This window comes from Osmia lignaria, chromosome 3 (assembly GCF_051020975.1).
Source record: "Osmia lignaria lignaria isolate PbOS001 chromosome 3, iyOsmLign1, whole genome shotgun sequence".
In the NCBI taxonomy this organism is placed as follows: Eukaryota; Metazoa; Arthropoda; class Insecta; order Hymenoptera; family Megachilidae; genus Osmia; species Osmia lignaria.
Window position 1 is genome coordinate 12,186,421 of NC_135034.1, and position 21,529 is coordinate 12,207,949.

General features: G+C 37.1%; 4 protein-coding genes and 1 long non-coding RNA gene across 8 annotated transcripts; 3 read left to right on the forward strand and 2 right to left on the reverse strand.

The window, feature by feature from the left end:
* Positions 1-143: 143 nt before the first annotated feature.
* Positions 144-1,019, forward strand: LOC117610807 (uncharacterized). Its single transcript, XR_004583018.2, has 2 exons — positions 144-544; positions 881-1,019. It is a non-coding gene; the product is annotated as an uncharacterized LOC117610807 (long non-coding RNA).
* A 2,713-nt stretch (positions 1,020-3,732) lies between these two features.
* Pdzd8 (PDZ domain containing 8) lies at positions 3,733-9,685 on the reverse strand. Of its 3 annotated transcripts, XM_076693202.1 has the most exons (10): positions 9,455-9,685; positions 8,781-9,275; positions 8,518-8,710; positions 8,179-8,441; positions 7,003-8,086; positions 6,638-6,900; positions 6,366-6,569; positions 5,380-5,529; positions 4,426-4,608; positions 3,733-4,363 (listed from the first exon to the last, which is right to left on the reverse strand). In XM_076693202.1, exons 2-10 carry the CDS (start codon positions 9,174-9,176, stop codon positions 4,160-4,162), a joined length of 2,940 nt encoding a protein of 979 aa, XP_076549317.1. In that variant the 5' UTR covers positions 9,177-9,275; positions 9,455-9,685; the 3' UTR covers positions 3,733-4,159. The 3 variants fall into 3 exon arrangements, with proteins under 3 accessions (XP_076549317.1, XP_034194508.1, XP_034194509.1); XM_034338617.2 differs by lacking the exon at positions 5,380-5,529 and having other exon boundaries at positions 8,781-9,684; XM_034338618.2 differs by lacking the exon at positions 3,733-4,363 and having other exon boundaries at positions 4,511-4,880; positions 8,781-9,685.
* A 489-nt stretch (positions 9,686-10,174) lies between these two features.
* Positions 10,175-10,967, forward strand: Xrcc2 (X-ray repair cross complementing 2). Its single transcript, XM_034338631.2, has one exon. The coding sequence runs from the start codon at positions 10,182-10,184 to the stop codon at positions 10,965-10,967; it is 786 nt and encodes a 261-aa protein (XP_034194522.1). The 5' UTR covers positions 10,175-10,181.
* Positions 10,968-11,010: 43 nt separating this feature from the next.
* Positions 11,011-13,642, reverse strand: LOC117610797 (sec1 family domain-containing protein 2). Its single transcript, XM_034338619.2, has 10 exons — positions 13,442-13,642; positions 13,135-13,374; positions 12,791-13,060; positions 12,540-12,722; positions 12,215-12,472; positions 12,017-12,145; positions 11,701-11,932; positions 11,521-11,629; positions 11,294-11,443; positions 11,011-11,218 (listed from the first exon to the last, which is right to left on the reverse strand). Exons 1-10 carry the CDS (start codon positions 13,640-13,642, stop codon positions 11,011-11,013), a joined length of 1,980 nt encoding a protein of 659 aa, XP_034194510.2.
* Positions 13,643-14,351: 709 nt separating this feature from the next.
* Positions 14,352-21,455, forward strand: Gapvd1 (GTPase activating protein and VPS9 domains 1). 2 transcript variants are annotated; one of them, XM_034338613.2, is made up of 16 exons: positions 14,352-14,680; positions 14,779-14,994; positions 15,099-16,446; positions 16,757-16,953; positions 17,074-17,293; positions 17,355-17,528; positions 17,598-17,759; positions 17,841-18,108; positions 18,174-18,262; positions 18,353-18,786; positions 18,865-19,366; positions 19,541-19,773; positions 19,863-20,119; positions 20,205-20,416; positions 20,488-20,873; positions 20,958-21,455. In XM_034338613.2, the coding sequence occupies exons 2-16, from the start codon at positions 14,863-14,865 to the stop codon at positions 21,087-21,089; spliced, it is 4,746 nt and encodes a 1,581-aa protein (XP_034194504.2). In that variant the 5' UTR covers positions 14,352-14,680; positions 14,779-14,862; the 3' UTR covers positions 21,090-21,455. The 2 variants fall into 2 exon arrangements, with proteins under 2 accessions (XP_034194504.2, XP_034194503.2); XM_034338612.2 differs by having other exon boundaries at positions 14,800-14,994.
* The last annotated feature ends 74 nt before the right edge of the window (positions 21,456-21,529 follow it).

The following is a 21,529-nucleotide window of genomic DNA, read 5'->3' on the forward strand; positions in this document are numbered from 1 at the left end:
AGTGCAGAAACTCGACGCGGTGCTATTTAAGCCTTCGATGCGGCTCTCCCACCAAAAGATGCATCTCGGATCAGCTGACTACTTTGTTTCGATTCCCTCTCTTTGTTTGAAAACAATCGGTAAATACCGAGACGCACATGCACGACCAGGTGCAGCCGACCTGCAACCTGTCGAAATTACCGTTCAACTTTTCCACGAACGTGCAACGCCGGGGATCAAGGTTGTAACGAGTAAGGCCACCCTCTTCCTTGATATTGTCTCCAGACAAACAGGAGAAAGAACGTAACGCGCCAATTACATGTACATAAATATGTACCTACCGTTTGGTGAAGCGGTTGATGGCTTTTCCGCGTTACACCTCTTAAGAGTCGAACTACGTTGAACGTGGCATTGAAGTTTCTTCGTACAGAAATAGCTAGATAAATGAGCCTATCAGAAGGACTTTGCGTACTTGTTTGAAAGATACGTCACCGTAATGGAGCACGTTCTATCGAGACGAAGAAATTCATTTTAATGGTGCGATAGGTAGGAAGATAATCGCACGGTGCGTGTAAGTTTGGAAAGTGGCGCGTTTACGTGACTCTTCCTACAACGCTTAGTTTACCAACTTTTAAATCTTATTTTTTTCATTGCTTTTTAATTTATTCCAAGTTTCTTTCATCTATAATTCATATAATATAGAACGGGATATTTGAACATTTTTCCCGCCACGTATTATACAATTATTACAATAAGAATTTCTCTCTCACCCCTCACCCCTTTCCGTTTTTTTAAATAAGAAAATTAAGTATCCTTGGATTCACTTTCGTTGAACAGCATTGTATAATACAACGAATCAGGTAGTTTGAAACTTTTCACTGATATCGGTTCAATTTTTCAGGTGTATCCGCGAACTTACGCAAGAAGGGTGAAGAAAGCGTTCATCGGGCAGAATATCTTGAAGAGGGAATTACACAACGTTGTACAAATGATTCCTCGATTGTCGTTGCGTTGGTCGAATATTTCATTTCATACATAGGTATGTATGTAAGTACATATGTATATATTTGATCGTGTAGTTATATAAAGGTGCAATTAGCGGCATGGCTCGCGCGTTAACGAGGAAGCGAATGGCATAATGAAAAATCTTGGACGCGTTTAACGCGTTTCCGCCACGCTTCCGTCACGCCGCGCCAGCCCTATACACGTGACGAAAGCTTTGTTCCTTTCGCGATGTTCTCTGAAAGCGTCGTTTTAAAATCAAGGTTGAAAATAAGTCGAACTGTTGGTTCTTTCGTTGATTCGGCACGATGCCTACTGCGCCATTGCAACCCCTCGCAGACTTTTCCAGCCGCGCTCTCATTTCAGACGTTTTTCTTCGTATTTTTCACAAATAACACTCGATATTGCCACGTAAATTCCGCGAATAAAAATGACACGTGCTATTTGTAAACGAAAATTTTCATCAGTTAACGTTTCTCAATGTTGGAAACTTGACGGACGATGGTACTTACTTCTCTATGTATTTCTATGTATTTCAGTAGTTTATTTTTATTTGAAGGAATCGCGTCAAGGCAGAAAATGTAATTACGAAGGAGACGTTTAAATAGAAATTGCGTACGCGCACGTGTATACATTGATCGCGATAATAAACAGTCGCAGCAGCGTCTGGAAGAGCTGGCGAAATTGCCGGGTCGTTTCAGACAAAAGAAAATTCCGTCTGCGTTTTCAGTTTTGGCCGACATCGCGAGATCGAAGAGAGTAGGTATACGTTTCACCGCGTTAAACTACATTTCTGATTATTTACTTGGAAATAGAAATTTCAGTTCTTTGTAATTGTAAACAAGGTACTTGATGGATGGCAGAAAGAGTCGAACTGTCCTTAGTTACACGACATCGAAACGTTAGAAGTTGAGGCTCAAATCAGAGCATTTTCTAATTCTAGTTTCGACCTAGATGCCTTCCTTCAACCTATTAACAAGCTCGTTGCGTTCACTGTCGTTCGATGATGGGGATAATGAAATCGTTAGATAATTATCAATTTTCTTTTTTATTTACCATTATCAATTTCAATGATTTTTACTCAAATAGGTATATAGGCTTATTCGGCTTAAATATAAACATAAAACGAAACTCATGAATCCTTTGGATAATTAACGAAACGAACGTTGGCTGTTTTCCTCTCGGACTTGGACTCGGACTCGGTCTCGGTCTCGAACTCGAAGGACTCTGTTGCTCTCCATTCATTGTAGAGCCTAGTGCCCAACAGGGATAAAATGTTTATACGATTCTTCGGCATGTTTGGCACGTGGCCAGAGGATACTGCGTGTGCATTTCACTGACGAGAATAGATTCACGGGCCAAAATCCCCCATGACTTCTCAGTCGTCGTGTTCGTATTGATTCTCTCATGGACGACGGATAAAAGGTTCTTCATCGAGATCGATGTACGCGGTGTTGCACATGCCTAAGTTACTTACATATGTAAGTATGTACTCTCTTCTTAGAAAACAAGGAAAATGTCCTTCATCTCTTCCCCAGTCGTCAACTTGTCTACCGGATTCGAGAAATGGTAACGTTTCCAAAAACGACGCGCAATTTTATTAATTCTGAATTAACGCCAACTATGATCTGGCAACGCGCGACAGAGGGAAACATCCTGTGCTCCACGAATAATCATTTCCGTACTCGGAAAACTTGAGAAAAATCATTGGATCGTTCGGCTGGTAACGCGATAGAAAAGATATGAGAAAACATAGCTCGATTCGCTGTAAACGAAACACGAGATACGACAGAATTGACCACCAGAAACTTCTTTTTTCTAGATGGTTGTTCGAACAAGCTTCGTAAACGCGTTCGGCCCTATAAAATTTTTGGCTCTGACGTAGGTTCTTTGTGCGTTGTGTCGTTTAACTGCGCCTCCGTTTTTCGAAGATTTTCATATTTACTGAGAAACTTGGACGTTCCAATGCAGCGTCAACGAAAACGTTAAACACCGCCAACTTCTCTCTTTCTCTCTTTCACACACTCTAACGAGAAACAATTCTCATATATCAATCTATTATATTCATTATCTTATTTGTTGATTTCTTCTGTATATTCATTTTACATTTTCTTAACAATGAATCGCAATTTACACTTTGATACTTGAAATGTTTTCATTCTGTTGGATGGAATTCTATCGTACCGTGTATTATCTTACACGCTTGACGATAGATCATTGATACGCATTTATATTTGATAAAATCAGTCGTAATTCGTGTCAGTTTCGTTGCAGCTAATTTCGAATCACTAATCGTAAGACGTGATTTGGTAAAAAAAAAAAAAACAGAAAAAGGAAAAAAACGGAACAAGAGCATGGAGTAAACCCTTAATTAATTATTGAAGTAAATGATATACTGATATCAAACAGAATAATTCCTTTTCCATTCAACTATGGATTACTATGTTTAAGTAGCTAATTTCCCATTACCTTACTACTGAACTCAAAAACACCATACTGGTTTATCTTTTTTAGCTAACTCTACAAGCTAGATCATCTATAGTCTATAGGTACTTATATCGCTGGAGATATTTGAAATTGTGTATCGCGTAATTACATGTTGATAAGCACATGTTGCGATCGCTTCTCTACGAATATACATATAATAATCTGTAAATACAAGTCTTAGTATTTGGTGTTCTCTGGTAAGCTATGGAGATATCACGATTAAAATTCACGAGTATTATTTGCGAGATCTATTATTATACGAGGATCTCGAGAAACATTGCAAAGCGCGTTCGATTCGTAGAACCCATTGGCATACATGTAATATATAAGACGTAAAATTTTCTAAATTGAACAAATTTATCGATGTTCGCTAATTTAGACCGATTGAAGTAAATTGTCAAGTTTGGAACGTTTGTTGTATTACCTATAGAGAATGTTTCGTAAGGTGTTTCTATTCAACTATCGCTCTCAGAGGATTAATCAAAAATCGAAAGATTACCACCTTGATGTACAAAAATATTAAGTACTATCATACCCACACTACCTCCGGCCCCTCCCCAGGGGTTGAAGATTTCCTCCACGTAAAAAAAAAAAGGGGGGTATGTCATCTTTATACTTATACGTTTGCATATCAACACCGTAATCTTTCTTATCTTGTATTTTGATTTCCATTCGTGAATCTTCAGGTTCGTTAAGATTCCTTACTATTTAGCGATCGATCTAGCGCTTCCTGAGCGTGCTGTAAACCAGCACAATAATGCAAAAGTAAGACACTCAGTGCTTGCACTCTCGAATCACTCTGCGCGATCAATTTAATACTGTCCATTTCTCCGCTCTGCGATAACTCTAATCTTGAGGTAGTTTCCGCGTCGAGCGCAGTCTTCAGCTTCCCCATCTGTAATAAAAATCATCAATGTTAACTTGTAATCAGAAATATGTTGCAGTTGTTATGCTTACCATGGCATTGATCTTTTCGACGCGTTCTTGAGGTTCCAAGTATTTGTACAAAAACTTGCCGGTATCTTTAGCTCTGGACATAAGACCATCGTCCAAATCTCCGGCTAACAAAGGTGCTGCCACGTTAGGCTCAGCACCCTCCAAAAGATCAGAACTTATGCCCAATCCTCCGACCAATGAATTCTAAATGTTTCAATAATTCAATCAGATTCGTCAGATCTCAAACGTAACACTGAAATCTTGATCCTAGAGTATAATGCACCTGTCTCGATTTCATACGATACTTTTAACAACGGTAACAGTTACTAAACTCAATCAAAAGCCAACTTTATTTAACGCTTATTGCTTTTGTAAAAAGGCTGTAACAGCATCGATATACATATGTATTATATACATACATAATATCTTATATGTATAACAAGCGTAATGGCTTTAATGTGCATCTGCGTGTATATCTGTTAGGTATTCCCAAATAAATAAATTAGTGCCATGAGCAACGGAAAACGGTGTGATCGTTAGCAAAAGTAGAGAAGAGCGCAAGCTGGTGTACAGAATTTTAAGAAACATTGCAACAAGTGAAAATGTCAATGCAAATGAAGGATACAAGAGAAAGAAAGAGCATTGTTTCTTTTAAGAAATTTTTAGATTTTCACATAAGTAAAGTAAATTTCAAACCAAAAGGACGATAATGTACCTTCTTCCTTTGAATCCTTTAATTAAGATAGAACGGATTCAAGCTTGAAAACTAGACACTCAAATACCTTTGTCATAAGCGCGTTTTTTTTTTTCTCCAAGAACAAATATCGAGCAGAGAAGGTCTAAAGCTGTGTCTTTAATGTACCAGGAAAAATCAAACCAATATCGTTCAATGATCGTAGACGGTTAATAATTGATGAGCATTGAATCTGATCCTTCTCCGTTCGAAATGAAGAAATTTGTGTTATTAAATTCTACCTTGCGGGATGCACAGGGACTGGGGGGAAGACTTCTAGATGCCAAACCGGTACCGGAAGCCGGTGGGGCCAAGCAACTTGTACTTCCAGCCTTCTTCAGGCCCAACAGAGTGTTAGCTATACTGGCCTTCATGGCCATCATAGTTGCACCCTGATTAATCGATCAACGGATTTCACATTTATTAATATGTAATTTTCATCGTCCAACCGTGTAATAAATATGGTAAAATATTCGCTTACACGCGGTTTAATTACACGATAACAAAGCAAGTGATCTATTTACTTACAAAAATTCCCAAAATACTAAAAATCAGAAAGCAAGGTCAAGGTGCAAACCTACAAAAAACCTTCACCTCCCCTATTTACGGATGATCAGTTTTATTGCCAACAATAAAGTGAATCGTATTTAACAGTTGTTTCCCTATATACAAAATACCAAGAATACTATAGTAGTTGTTCTTTAAAATAATTATCATTAATTGCCCAAAACTGCAATTACTTGATTACAGCATTCGACATACTGTACAATTAAGTACGACTAGTAAAGCGTAGATATGCATAGTGATTGTTATTGTATAATAATTCTTTCTGAAAAATTCATTCAAGTGACAATTAGAATGATAAAAATTGAACTTTTCAAAATTAATATACAATTTCTTCCGTAAAAATATATCTTGCATGTATATTACATATTTCATAAATTTTTTTTTCATTTCTTTTCTTTAATTGCAAAATATCATTTGAAAATCCTATCCTATCTTAAATACAAAATTATTGTTCGTTTGGAACATTGTTTGGAAAATGACATTGGATTGTAGCGGAAAACGAATAAAAATTCAAGTCTGCTTTATGGAGTTGCCAACCATAACGTTCACTGTTCTCTCAAGTATACGTATGTGCATACAATTTACAGAAAGAAGAAAAAAATTGAACGGGTTGGCAATGCCATTTTTTGTGTAATAGAAATTTTGACTACGTCTTGAGTACCTGTACATTATCTTCGCAACTGGTTAGAGAAATTTCTGGACCTGATTCCCCGATTAGAGTATTAGGCTCTATTTCGTCTGCTTCTAGTGCCACTGTCGTTATACTCTCAGCTCCGCACATCCCCGATGCTTGACAACGGACTTCGCACTTTTTATGACACACCATGCCACAGTCTCTACACTGTACCGCATCCTTTAGCCAAATCTGTATAGTAAATATAAATTTTCATGTCCCATATAAGGTCTCATTGATATGAGAAAAAAAATGTCAACCTTTTTTGTACAAAAATCGCAATGCGTCGCTCTATGGAAATGCGTTCTGATAAAGTCGTGCATCTTTTTATTTGTCATCTCTTCGCTCAATGTTGGCTGTGTTTTGGCAGCTTCTGTACTCTCTTTCTTCCCTGAATCACCAGTTAGATGACGATTTGGATAACTGGACTCCCATACGTAAGATAATAAAATATCACCGAAACAAAGCGTTGGATCGAATCCGGAATATCCTTGTAGCTTTGGATGAACGCTTGTCAAAGAAGCTTTTAAAAGAAAGAAAAAAAAAAAAACGAACCAAGTGATAAAGCATATGATATTATAGAAACAATGTTAATCATTAATTGATAATGAATAATAATACATACCACTGTCTGGTGGTAACAAAGCATGGCATTTAAGATAATGACCGGTTGAAGACGTGTAGCATTGTGCTAGTATTAATTTCATCGGTACGTTTATATATCCTAATAATTTTGCAGGAATTTCTCCCCCTCTCACACGACTCCATACACCAATATTTAGATACTGAAGTTCCGAGTCAATTTGAAAGTTTCTAGTTTCTTCGAAATTAATCAAAGAAGCATGTTCCTTTTCTTTTGTGGTATAATACAAATCCGACACATTTGTTATGTAGTTATCGTCGCTAAAGCAAAACTGAGAGCTACTCGATATTATAGATTGACTCGAAGTAATTGAAATTTTTCTAGAAGGTATACTGTCAGGTGTCTGAGCAGCACTATCATCTGTAATATGTGCACTACTTTTTCTTCTCTTAAAAAGTTTACTACCTGCTTCTAGTTTGTCAAAGGTTTCATTTTCAGAATCTTTCAAATCTGAAAATTTTATTTGACTTTCAAATTTAATCTTGCTACTCTCTTCAATATTCCAAGTATCTCCTTTACTCGATACATCAGTTTTCAACGTTTTCCTATCCATTCCTTTTTCTGTTGATAATCTTTCGCTATCCAGTTTCATGCTCGCTTGTTTATCCAAATCTGCTTTCGAGTACTTCCTTTCAACCCTTATAATGAAACGTCTTTGTACAGCACTCTTTACGAGTTTACCTACTTGATTCATGTTAGACACTTTTTTACCATCTACCGCTACTAAAACATCTCCCTTTTTCATCTCAGCAATTGCAGCTGGACTTCCAGTTATTATAGTTTCGACTAGCACGCAAACGTGACCTATTTCTGGCACAATTTCTTGTTTAAATACTACACCTAATTGCTGAGAACTAACTTTACTAATAATCAAGTCTAACACCATATAAGGAACTCCAGTATACTGAGTCAGATATACCCAAGGTGTTGAATCTACGCTCATTGTACAATACACTTCAACTTGCGATTTATCTTCGGCATTAAGCGTATTAACTCCAAGATTTAATCTACTCACTTCTAGTAACGATACTTCCAAATAACCCGGTGTTAATTGTATATTGGCAACCTAGATAAACATTTAGATTTTTAAGTTAAATTCAAAAAATACTCTTCCTCTCATTTTGTACATTTTGAAAAAATACTTGGAACAAATCTTACTTCCGATAAATCTACCGCTTCGTCGTTCAGTCTGCGGAAGAATGGTTTGTAACGTAATTTATAGCGAGGTAGCGTATGTTTCCTACGTACAGCTCTCCGAATTTGTCCTGTAATTAAGGAAATAATCTGTGGTTGTAATTGACGTCCTTGAAATTGAGACTGCACTTCTAATTCAAGTATAGGATCCGAATAAAAGCTTAGAGACCAATGAGTATATGGAACGCGTGTAAATTGCAGTCTAGCTCTGCCACTGATCCGCTTCACTGCAACAAATCATCGTTCTCGTTTAACAAAAACTTATTAAGGATAAGTTAAAATTCAAATTAGTTGTTTCTGTACCTTGTAGAGCCATGTAAGCGGTTTTACCCAATAGCATTTTCACATCTATTGACAATTGAAAATTTCCGGAATAATGTAAATCTAAAGATAAATCCAATGATTCCAATAAACCTGTATCTGCATCTATTTTTGAATCTGCAACTTCTAAACCTTTTATCGTGGGAAACTGAGTACCCAAATTTAAATCTCTTAACTAAAAAATATATAAATATTTTTACAGATAAAGTTTAAAAAAACACTTCCAATGTTGATATTTCAGTTACCTGTACACTGTCTAATAATTTCCCAGTAGTCGACTGAGTTAACAATTCTTTGAATTCGTTATTTAATTTTCTATACAACCAAAGACGAACTCGTTCAGCATTACGAAGTTCGTTAAACAAAAATTGCAATGTTAAATTTATTGCCAAGTTTTCATTACCTTGGCACATAGCTTGACGAGATATACTTATATTAGGATTTGTTTTTTCATCTTGAATCTTCTCAAGTAATTCTTTAGGTAATTGAGCCATTCCATGATGGATCGATCTTTTTGGAGGACTTGCCAAAGGAGCATCTTCCAAATATTTTTTGAATAAATAAAACTCCACGCATAGCGTACATATTATACCACATATAAATGTAATCACAGATACGCAAATAAATTCAAAAATGTCCATATTAATATTTCACCTATTGGAAACTCAATAGTTTCCCTTATTAACTGTGACACTTGACACTAAGGTAAAACTGTAGAAATAGGCACTGTCTTGTCACAACTGTATAACAAAAATAATGTAAAAATTTTTTATTAAATATATTCAAATCTTATACAACTAGTACTTGGAAAAGAACTAAAATATCGTTGACATTCGTGTACAATACTAGGTACTGTTATAATATCTGTACATTTTAATGGATCGTAAAAAATGGTAATATTTTTATAATGCTGAATTACATTGTTGTGAATCACCCTCTTTTCACGGGTCAACAGTTATTCAGAACACTTTCACCTATCATTACAAATCATCAAAATTATGACATTTTCACAGAAGTATAAAGAAATTTGATGATAATTTAAAAACATTCATATTCACAGGAATTATCTATACAATACATCTTAAAAAATGTAATAATGCCAACGAGCATGGGCAAAAGGTATCATGACAGTTTTCTATTGATCCCGGCAGCCATGTTAGTGCAAGATTATCTTGTCAATTTGATAGATTCTTATAGATCGTTAATCTTGTACATACATATACTGCAAAGAGATAAGAATTTTTGTTTAATGTATACATTAAATTCTCCCAATAAGTTGTACAATTATAGGTATTACTAACAAGACTTTTTTTATTTTATACATGTATTTACATAATCGTAAAATTTATTTAGATTGATTGATTGATGACTGACAATGGGAGCGTGAGTGAGGGAACATTTCTGACAAATTTGTAATTTTTTACTAATTTTCCTTTTAAACATGGAGGTATAATTTAATTAGGTGACATTAGCATGCCGTTAGTTGGATGCAATAATTGTGATGGCGCTGAAATCAGTTTTTGTTCGGCCTAATTTTCGATGAAACGTTGACTGTTTTACCGTGTCCACATCCTACCGTACCAACTGAATCTTTAACGGTTTACATTTCTATATATATTGTAAACAAATATTATCGTAAATAAATTATGCGATCGCAAATAGAATCCGGAGCTGAATTGCTCACAAGATTAAATAATAAATCAAGTTTATGCGAACTCGAAGATACGTTGTTCTTTGAAGGTATTCGAAGTACGGATGTCATAGAAATTACTGGAGAACAATCAACTGGAAAAACTCATCTTCTATCTCGAATTCTCGCGAAATGTATTCTACCAAACTATTTTCAAATCGAAGGGTGCAACGCTTCCGCTATTTTGATAAATGCGGATCATCATTTTCAAGTTTCAAAATTGAGCGAAACAATGAGTAATATAATAGACTCAACAGGTGAAAAAAATGTTGATAAGACAACTGTTATTCAAAATTCTCTACACAACTTGCAAATCATCAATTGTTACAATAGTGAGCAATTTTCTTTAACATTACACACATTAGAGGATACATTTCTTAATAATCCTGGAACTGCTCTTGTAGCTATTGACAGTATAACAGCATATTATTGGCAGGATCGTGAAATGAATGCTATGACAATGGATTCTTATGTAAAGAAATTATTAAAACCTGTTAGAGTGCCTGCAACTCGATTTAACATTGTTACTATATACACCAGACCTTGTGAAAATATGCGTTATACAGAAAAAAAATTTGCAACAAATATGTCTGGAAATAACATTGCTTATAGAATACATTTATGCAAAACACCTAATCCACAAAAATTTATGTGTACATTGGAAACAGTACAGACCATTAAAAGAATATATTATTCTATCCTATCTTATGGTATAAAATGGAAGATGGATAATACTGAATAGTAACTTCTATGTTTGCAAACATTATAAATTTATTATAAAATAATCAACAGAAAAATATTTTGTTTACTATATCTAAAGGATTTAACAGGGTGGAGCCTGCTAAAATTATAGGCGATGACTTTTTATTACCGTGAATCGATATCGTTTCTTGAATTATCTTTGCTTCTTCTGCTGTAATTCCTCCCACGATGTATATCAAAACATGAGGATTATCGCAAGGATGATGTTTCGCTTTACCTCGCAAAATCGAGCTGTAAAATATAGAAATACTTGCTCGAATCCGGACGCGACATTAGGCGTACATTATTTATTAAAAATAAGCTTACTTAAAACCAGCTGAAATAAATGAACTTGGTCGTTGATGAAGATCTCGCAGTTCTCGATTTGTGTCTGAACAAATTATATCCTTAGTTATCTGTTCTAAAACACTAACGTGTCGAATCATCTCTTGAGAACTTGGTTTTATCATACAAAATCTAGGAAGAATCGCTTATGTAGATGGCAACAAAATCTTTGTAACAAATATGCAAAATCAATTTCACTTAAAATTCACCTGTAATCTTGCAGCATGGAGCGTTGTTCCGCTACTGATCGAAGTGTACATATTATACGTGATGCTATTCTACGCGATGTTTCTTGTGCCGTAGCAATGTCTTCCACTTCTAATACAAGAACAATTAAAAATAAATGATGTACTTAAAAGTATTCTAGAACGAACGAGAATGATGTATACCTAATAGCGATAAAGTAAGCTGATATGTTGACTTTTTGCTAGTCAATGGATGTTTCTTTAACATTTGAAAATCTTCAAAAATTGCATCTGCAATGGACTCCTCCAGTTGACGTTCTTGCTGTGCGGAAAATCGAATTTGCGTACCCGCAAGAGCATAAATATGCGTCAGTAATGCTAACAGATTCTCAATATCGAGTCCTCTTTGAAGTCGCGTTCGTACAATGTTACTCAGCTAAATAAAAATTTTGCTTATTTTTTTTTTTTTTTTATTTTACTTTACGAAACACGCGTCAACTGTGAATAAGACTGAAATTACTTGTATAAGTATGCTCGATGATTCTCGACTGGCGGAAAGATTTTGCAATGCTAACTTTTCTAAACTAGTAAGCAGTTCGAGTTGACCAGCCTTTTGCGACGTTAACGTTTCAATTATCGCCAGGATACTCTGCATTTCGAAATAAAAATAATTAGTGTTTGAATAGAAACACCAAGTAGTTGAAGATTAGACAAGTACCTGAAGTTTGTCTGCATGCATCATCATAGAATCAATGCTATTTATGGTTTGAATCTTATTAAGAACCTTCTCTAAACTATGCCCAGAAATTCTCACTGGTGTTTTCAATTTTGGACTATCCTTTACAGAGGACATATCATTTAGAGATTGATTAGCAATAGCTAACAACTCTTTCTCCGTTTGTAAAATAAAACGATCCATGGTGCCTTCTTCCATGCTCGCTAAACATCCCGGTGTTTGGTATGCTTGTAGAATTCCCTTTAAACCCATAAGATCAGTTATGCTTTACCTAACTTAAAGATAAAAGTAACTGAATTATATCTACCGTTATAGCTCCAATCACGGGCGACATATCTATCGCTATGTCGTTACCATGGTGCGGCAAACGAGGAAATGTTCGTAATACTTTTGTGAGGAAGGATTTTGTATTATTGCTAGTAGGTGTACAAAGGTCCAATGTTCTGTCAATGAAAATGAGAGACAGTCCTGTTGAAACTCTTGATGGATGCTAAGCAAAAAATGAATATAATAATAAAATGATTGCTTCGCGTTCCTTTAATTGCACATTCCACTTACACTTTTGTGCTCACTGCTAAATGTACAACTTTCCAAACTCTCTGCAAGGCGACTGCTCAATTTCCCAACTGAATAGATGTCTAGTTTAACACCTATACTATCAAATAATTTGTGAAATGACTTTGCTAAAAGATTTAATTTAAAGGATGTATCATTTGGTATATTTCCATCCAAAGGTGGCATTAAATCTCCATAGGGAGGTGTCACAAATAGATTCTTATTTAAATGAGCAATGAAAAGTGGCATATAAGTAATATTAACAGCAGGTTCCTACAAATAACATTATTTTAGATTCCCAAATTTCTGAGATGATAATGACATAAATAGATGAATAATTGACAAACTTGTGAAATATTTTCTGAAACCATCCAAGTCTTTATGTCTTTTTTTAACTTAATATAGTCTAGTTTATCTTCCATGGATGTATCCGAATGATCTGTGGTGCAGCATGGCGCCCCACAGTAAACTGTGCAACTTTCAAATGCATTTTTTGCCAGAATCAATCTGATTGTTCGCTGATAAAATGCTGGATCACCAGAGGTTGACACAATAACAGCTTTCTTAGTACTATTCACTTTAACATACTGTAATGAAAAAAGTATTTGCATTAATGTTCACAATGAGACTAAACTGAAAGATGAAAACACCTACCTGAAATTGATACATTCCAAATTCATAAACTGCAACTGCACCTGCATTTTTTAGCATTAAATAACCTTTGCCAGCTGTGTACCAATGTAAGCATTCTATTGCAGAATGATCCATATAAACTACTGTATCATATACCTCGGCGAAAATATTCGCCCAACACTCGGAGATGAAATTTTCGATTTCAAAAATGATGTCAGTCATTTTTCATTTATCGTAATTTTACGTATAACAACTTTTCTTCAATCCTCATTATTATCAATCAATTGTTGATACGCAAATAAGCGTTTGCTTAGATATTATTTTTAGTAGGTATAGCATATAATTCTGTAATTAATTGAACTTGATACTATGAAGCATATGAAGCAATTTATCAAACACCTATACATATACATATATATACCGCAGTTCACCAGAGTCCATAACTGCGAAAAGACCAGTTTTCGTTCTTCGCGCTTCTCCAGTACGCATCTTCGCCCTGATTGGCGATACTCCCAAACGAAGTGGAACGCGATTAGCAGAGAGCTCGCTGCGTTCCCCCACCATCTTCCAACCTGCGCGTCGCAGTTATGGACTCTGGTGAACTGCGGTATATGTATGTATTGGGTTCTCTTTATTATACATATCCCCATGAACGACTACGGGGCGGATTAGAAGTCTACAGAAAATTATTAAAATAACTGTAATTCGAGAGAAAAAGGGTTAAGATTGTATAAAAGGGAGAACAATATTCAGAACAAGTGTTTTTATTACTCATAAACCATGTAAACAGATTAACATTTTAGGGGAATTTTTAATTTTTCAATCGACCAAACAGTTCGATTCTTTCTTGGAAACCTCAACCGCGCTATTTGTCGAGTGATCGATCGATTAACCTGAGATCGAGATTTGGTATTCGATTTAAAGTACAGCCATTTGTCGATGAAAATTCTAACCTATGAAAGAAAATGGTTGTGCGTCAATGGGAGTGTTGTTTTACTGATAAAAAAGACAACACTAGAGGATTGTGATTGTGCAAGCAACGCATAACTACCAGCTTTACGCCTGCCTTGATTAAACGATATAACTTATTGTAGAATTTAAAAAGAGATTAAATTTTAACAAAAGTGATCAGTTGTATAGTTGTTCTTTTGTGTATTTTTCGATACTTGAACCGTACACTTCTCGCTTGATTTTTAAATACTTTGTAGAAATTTTTATCGTACAAGGAATTGGAAAGAATTATCATATTTTACAGTACAGGTACGTTTGTTGTGTTCTATCAAGCGTATATAATACGCTACGACATACGATATTGGTAAAACTCGAACAATAATTAAAAAACATATAAAATCGCATAGCAAATTGTTAACCATTGACAGGATTAAAGGAGACGAGCGAAGGTATTTTGTAACATTAGGTCGTCCCATTGGGTATGTTTAGTAATGTCGTCCGCGAATAGCATAGAATCGTTGGGATCATTGCAATGGGATATGATCGAATTAGCCAGTCATTTGCGACAAGAGCGATTATTTGTCAACTCGGAGCAGCAAAATTTACAATTACTAAACGAAAAAGTAAGTAACAATAAACGAAACGATGGTACTGCAACAGTCGATAAGAGAAAATATTCATGTAACGGATAAAACTAAATTGAACGAATTGAACCGTATTTTTTCAGGTGTTATACGCTTCGTCGAATTTGGCTCAGCAAGCATGGATTACCACCCAGCAAAGAGTAAATCTGAATCGTCTGATAATGTCTAGACCAGATTGTACACCGGCATCGTGTTGTCAGAGAGCAAATACATTGGAAAATTCACATTTTATCGACGTTTACAAGTATCTGCGCTATCAAGCTTGTTTATCCTATGGGGAATTCTTAGGCGCGCTTAGAAAATCGCCTAAGCTACTCGCACTATGTTTAGTCGAGGGGGACAAATTAGTGCCAGATTTGGTGCAGAGTATCGTGCAATCGTTGGCAGCAGGTTTATATGGCAGTTGTTTATTGCCAGAGGACAAAATTTTGGTTTTAAAATTACTGAGACACCTGATGCTACTACAAATCGTTCCCTCGGATAATCCACGAAGGTTACTCAGACACGGAACGTGCGCTTTCTCTAGGTTTTACTCGGCTTTCCACGAGAGTTTGTTCTCGGCCAAGTTTTTCTTAACAGCCGCTCTCCATAATCCTATCGTACAATTATTAATGGAGGATGAGATGTTCCTTGACATCGACCCGGATAAAGCACCGGTAAGGTTTCCTCCTTCGGAGAGGTTGAAAAAGTTTGGAAAGGAAGGTACTCCCGAGTATGAGTCGAAACTGCAGTGTTACAGACTCTGGACAATTAATTCTTTGTGTCAGATCACGCAAAGATTTATAGTCAGTATACGAGAAAATATGCATTGCTTTCCTAGCAGCGTATGTTGGTTGGTTAAACAGATGGCAGGGCTATTGAGGAAAAATGGGAACATCGATCGAAAGGAAGTGCACGCGATGTGCACCGATTTGGTTTTTACATACTTTATATGCCCTGCGATAGTAAATCCAGAACCATACGGTATCACCGATGCGCCTATCAGCTACGTTGCCAGATTCAATTTGATGCAAGTCGGACAAATTCTTCAGATGCTTTCTCTCATGAAGTATCAAACGGTTGATAGCAAAACGTTCGATCTTTACAAGAGATTCAACAAAGATTCAGTTTCTTCTATAATAGATGCTATGGTGGAGGGTGCGACGGAAGAACTCGAGGACGAGCCTAATGCTATCGACAATAATAAGCTTCATGGCCTCTCCCGATCAGCCGCATTATTCACGGAAACTGAATTGAATACATTGATCACGTTTTTGCAAGCTATCGCTACAGAAACTTGTGTAGAAAACGCTTCGCGATCCAACGCCTTTGATACGAAACAATTACTCGAAATGCTGTCCCAGTTACCTACTGGCTCTTTGACCAGCAATAAGCTGGCTAATAACGTCTCTGTTGAAAGTTCCAACAAACGAGGCGGTTTGCTCGGAAAAGGTAATCGCCTTTTGGATTTTTCCTTCTTAAACTATGTTACTTAGCAATTTGCATTTCTATCTGTACCGTTCAGCTGCAGGCAATGAAACTAACGATAAGAAGAGCGCGTGTTGCTTGTTTAAACTTGAATTTTATCCTTAAGAAGCAATCGTGTGTCGGCAGTGAATACGCATTATCGACGTTAGTTTTTTACTTTACTTTTGTTATACCTTTAATGTAACAGACATTTTCAAGATTTTTTTCTATGAAGACTTGAAGAAACTATTTCCATAAAGGTGGGAGGGCGTTGAAATTAATTTTTTTTCTGTAGGAAAAAATCGAGGAGTACGAGTATCGTCATCGTCATCCTCCTATTCATCGAATGCCACCAATGATGGAGGAGATGAAATGAACGGTACGTCTACCCCTGAAGAAGAATCATCTGTCGATAAAAATCCTCAGGATGTTCTCGTCATTCCGTTTGGACCAAATACCGGTGAATTTGTAGGGCTTCTTAGCGAACAAAAAGTGCGTATTTTTTTTCTTCTTTTTTTTTTTTTTTTTTTACATATATTTACACATATGTGTTTATTGCAAACTTTTAGTTCGCTAGTACTAGTTGAACAATATTTGTTTCCAATACGTTAGGTGTTATGTACCGAACTTCAAGTCAGTATGGAGAATGGGTCTGTTGACATAAATCTTCCGAACGACATGTCCAATGTACACGTTAGACGAGAAAGTTGTAACGGAAGTGGCGGTGGCAGTGGTCGTGGTAGCGGTAGCGGTGGAGGTGGAGGTGGTGGCGGTGGCGAACGCATAGAAACTCAGGAAAAGAAGACTCGATTTTCGTTGTCCCACGATGAAGGTATCCTTAGTCAATTTATTCACAATAGGGCGATCGTTGTTTAATATATTTTCTTTTTTAGTTCTGTTTGAAGGTTTCATTGGAAACACTTCAGATAATTTGGAAGCCGTTTCAGAAGCTGCTTCGAATCATAGTGTCGCTTCGTCTCTTGAATTAGAAACGGAAGATCAAAACGACAATCTATCGGATATGGTGTCCGCCAGCGTTTCGGGACGAGGAACACCCAATATATCAGGTTGATTTGGGGGGAGGGGGGGATTAAGAAGAGAAGAAAAAATAACGAAAAATTTCTCGTATGTCATAGGTCGTGACACACCATCGTCTCAGATTACAGAAGGAGACGAAGGACGAGCAGCCGGTGAAGCACGACAATTGGATCTACCTCCGTCGAATATGCCGACAAAGCAAAGTCGTTCTGAGATAGATGACAAATTTTGCAAATTTGAAATCAAAAAGCTGATAGAAGGTATATTTCAAAAACAGAGCGAAAAGCAAATCGGATGGTGTGATTTTGTCTGATTCAGTCTTGTTTCCTTTCTACTTTCAGGAGATGAAACTGTATCGATGGTGTCTGATACGTGGTCCACGGATGTGTTAGCCTCGGATAGCGAAATAGTCGAGCAACAGGAAAAGATAGTTTATTCTACTCCAGCCGAGCAAGCGGCTCCGGTTCTCTCAACAACCTCAGAATCGATGCCGCAAGCTGTTTTAGACGTTAGCGAAACCGCATCCGAAGCATGGAGTACCGACGTGTTGGCCAGTGATTCCGAAAGATTAACGGAAGTGGATACTGACGACACTGCCAGTGTCGCGAGGTATTATAATATAATAGAAGAAGACACGTGGTGTCTCTCCATTATCGCATCCATTCTGTTTCCAGATCCGACGATACAGCGAGGTCCGAGATCGAAGTTGAAGCACGTAGCGAAGCGGAGGCAACCGACGAAACATTGACGCAAAACATTCCTCGTAAGAACAGTTTTCCACGATCTTAAGTACGATTTTTGTCTTCACGCTATATATTTGTCTTTCTTTTCGTTTCGTTTCGTTTCATTTTAGAAAGCACAACATCGACCGATTGCACGTCGGCAAGCTATCAATCGGCGTTGTCTCAGCAAGAGGTCGCAATACAATTTCCTGCAAACGTTTCTTTGTCGCCGACTCCTTTGTCTTCCTCGGTGTCCTTCTCGGTTATAACTGCACAGAGCAACAAGTCCAATTGTCATGGTATCGCGACAGAATATGTAGATAAGAACGCAAACAACATCGGCATCGCTGCAGATTATAACAAACAGTTACGGGAGGATGGATTGGTTCGTCTAATAGACAAGCTTCATATAGAGAATGGAAAGGGACAGATGGAACGGCAAGCCTCGACTCATAATCGCATCGGAGCCGCGGCTGTTGCACCGGCATTGCTCTTGGCTAATCATATTTCACCGCCTATTTTATCGAATAGCAAAAAATTGTCAAACATCAACTCAAAGCAAGAGGTTTGTTTTCTTCCAGAATCTCTAAGGTAAATTTGTTTTCACTTCTAAAGCTCGAGTATCGTTTCTCCGTATTCGTAGAAACTAGAAGGGAGCAGTGTTGGCTCGATGGGAGAAACCATTAACGAAAGCTGCGTGGATGGCGTTGTTGGATTCAGTACCGGCAGCTTAACTTCCAGCAGTAGTTCTGGTTCGGAATCCCGAGCGAAAAATGTGAATTCAGAATTACCGTTATCGGCCAGCACGTTGGTAGGTGAAAACTGCTGCGACGTGATCGACGGTGACGGAAACGATCCACCGAAGCCGACCGCGTCTAGCGGTGCGATACCGAAAAGTATTAGTTTCGATATGACTGCGGAACGTGGAGACAAAGAGTTGTTGGACGATGACCAGAAGAATAAGCGAAGTTTCTTCGGTAAATTGAAGATGTCTCTGAGAAATCGGCGAGGAAAGACAATTCGCGGTACGGAGGATATTGGCAGATGTTACGATCGGGAAAGCACCGGAGATAACGTCGATGTAGGGCGGCACAGATTACGTAGAATTATGTCGGAAGATGTAACGTCGACGAGTAATGTAGCTGGTAAGTATTTATCCTTTTTTTCTTTACGCCTGCTTCTCCTGCCCTTCCTCTTTCATTTCTCTCAACTCCACTCTCCCGCACCTCGTTTTTTTTTTCTTTTCTTTTTTTTTATGATCAATAGAGACAGAGAAAGAGAGACGAAAAGAATAATTTAACGGTTGCAAAACTTCATAGACAGTACGGACGACATCCTGGCTAAATATAGGAGAAAACCGAGCGCGGCTAGCGATACAGCATCCATAGAGAGCAATCAATCTCGTACAAAGGAATCGACGGAAGACGAGAGACTTCTTATAGATCCGAATAATATCGAACTGTCGTACGCGTTTGCTGATGCGAAAAGAAAATTGCGAATGGTACTGAGTACCGCTGATCTTCAGCATACCCCTTGGAGTGCTACGTCCGAGGTAAGAGACGCGTTTAAGCCGAACACCTCTTTTATCACCCGTTGAGTTTGATCTATTCAGTCGTCGTGGCCATTTACGTTTGGTTACAGCGAAATTTTTGGCCGCAAAAGGAGAACGAATTGGTTGCCTTCTTACAATTACAATTGGCAGAAGCTATCAATTTACAAGACAGATCGTTGATAGCTCACTTACACGAAACGCTGCGATGCGTTCGATTATTCAACGATGATGGATGTAGGAAATTGTTCAAGTCGTTGCGCGAAGATTATCAGAAACGATCACCTTACATCGCGTATTTAATTCGATGTCGACAGGGGTTACTTTCTACGTTGGCTCATTTGGATAGGTACGATATTTCCTGTCAACTTAAATAGGATTTTCTATTCTATCAAAGGTCATTTTACCGTTCATTTTATATCATTTTTATCAAGATTGTGCGTTAGAGTGAAATGCGACCGTGACGCCGTCAACAATCACCTCGTGTCCGTTTGTGTAAGAGTATTTCTAGAGAAAAGGGAATCGCTTCTTCTACGTTTTTGCGACGAATTCAAGAAGCTAACGTTAGCCGATGAAAAGCAAGACTTGGTCGATAATTTCTTGAGCAAAGTGCATGCGAAAATGGACAACGATCCAATTTGGCAATGTAAGGAACAATATAAGGAATGCTAGTTTCTCAAATTTTAACTTCTATAATAATAATAATTTCTTTTCCAGGCGCGAGTGAAAATCAATTGACATTGGCAAGAGTTGTGGTGGAAAGGACCGTAATGGCCCGTGTATATCATAACGCGCTTTATCCAAACGGAGACGGGGACCTGTACAGGGACCAATTGCTTCACGATCATATTAGAAAATTGGCCAAAGTTGTTACACCAAATCATAAAGATTTGAGGATTCCCAAGATATATCATTACGAATGTCCCTGGCCATGGGCTCAAGCGGAACTGGCTGTGATATCAGCGTATAAAACTCCTAGAGATAAGTTGCAATGTGTTTTTCGTTGTGCTACAACCATTATGAATCTACTTTCAATGGCAACGGAAAGGGGAATACCCGCGGCCGATGATTTGATTCCTGTCCTGGTTTACGTGATTATAAAGGCAAGCCTTTTTTCTCTCTTCTACGCATATAGGTATTATCTCTGATCGAAAGTGAACATCTTCTTTTTAATTACGTTTTTTTAGACTAATCCGCCGTCCTTACTTTCAACTATACAGTATGTGGATAGTTTTTATGGAAACCGATTGGAAGGAGAAGAACAATATTGGTGGACGCAATTTTGTTCTGCTATTGAATTTATAAAGACTATGGATTAAATATCGTATCTAGTAACAAGATATTGCTGTATCTGTAGGCATAGTGTATCATAATTTTCATTGTCACTGTCGTTATTACGACCGTCATGATTATCATTACTGTATTTTTGTATGATACTGTATTCTTTTGGACACATTGTCGCGTTAGATTTCGCGTCTCTTTCATTAATCTTCAATTACGAGTCGGAATAAAAGCAATAGCGCTGCTTACAAACTCTGAATTTGAAGCTGTAAAGAAATAGAAAGTACGTTACGTCGTTTATCGTTTATCCGTTAATTCATTGCTTCGAACGGAAATTTAATTATCCTCCTTTTCTCCTTTTTAATAAGAAATAAAACCTTCGATCCAACAGTTTCGAAAAACAATTTTGTAATTAAATTTTTTGTTTTTCATGATTTTAATTTTGAGGTATCATACTTACCGACGATTGAAGGTAAGG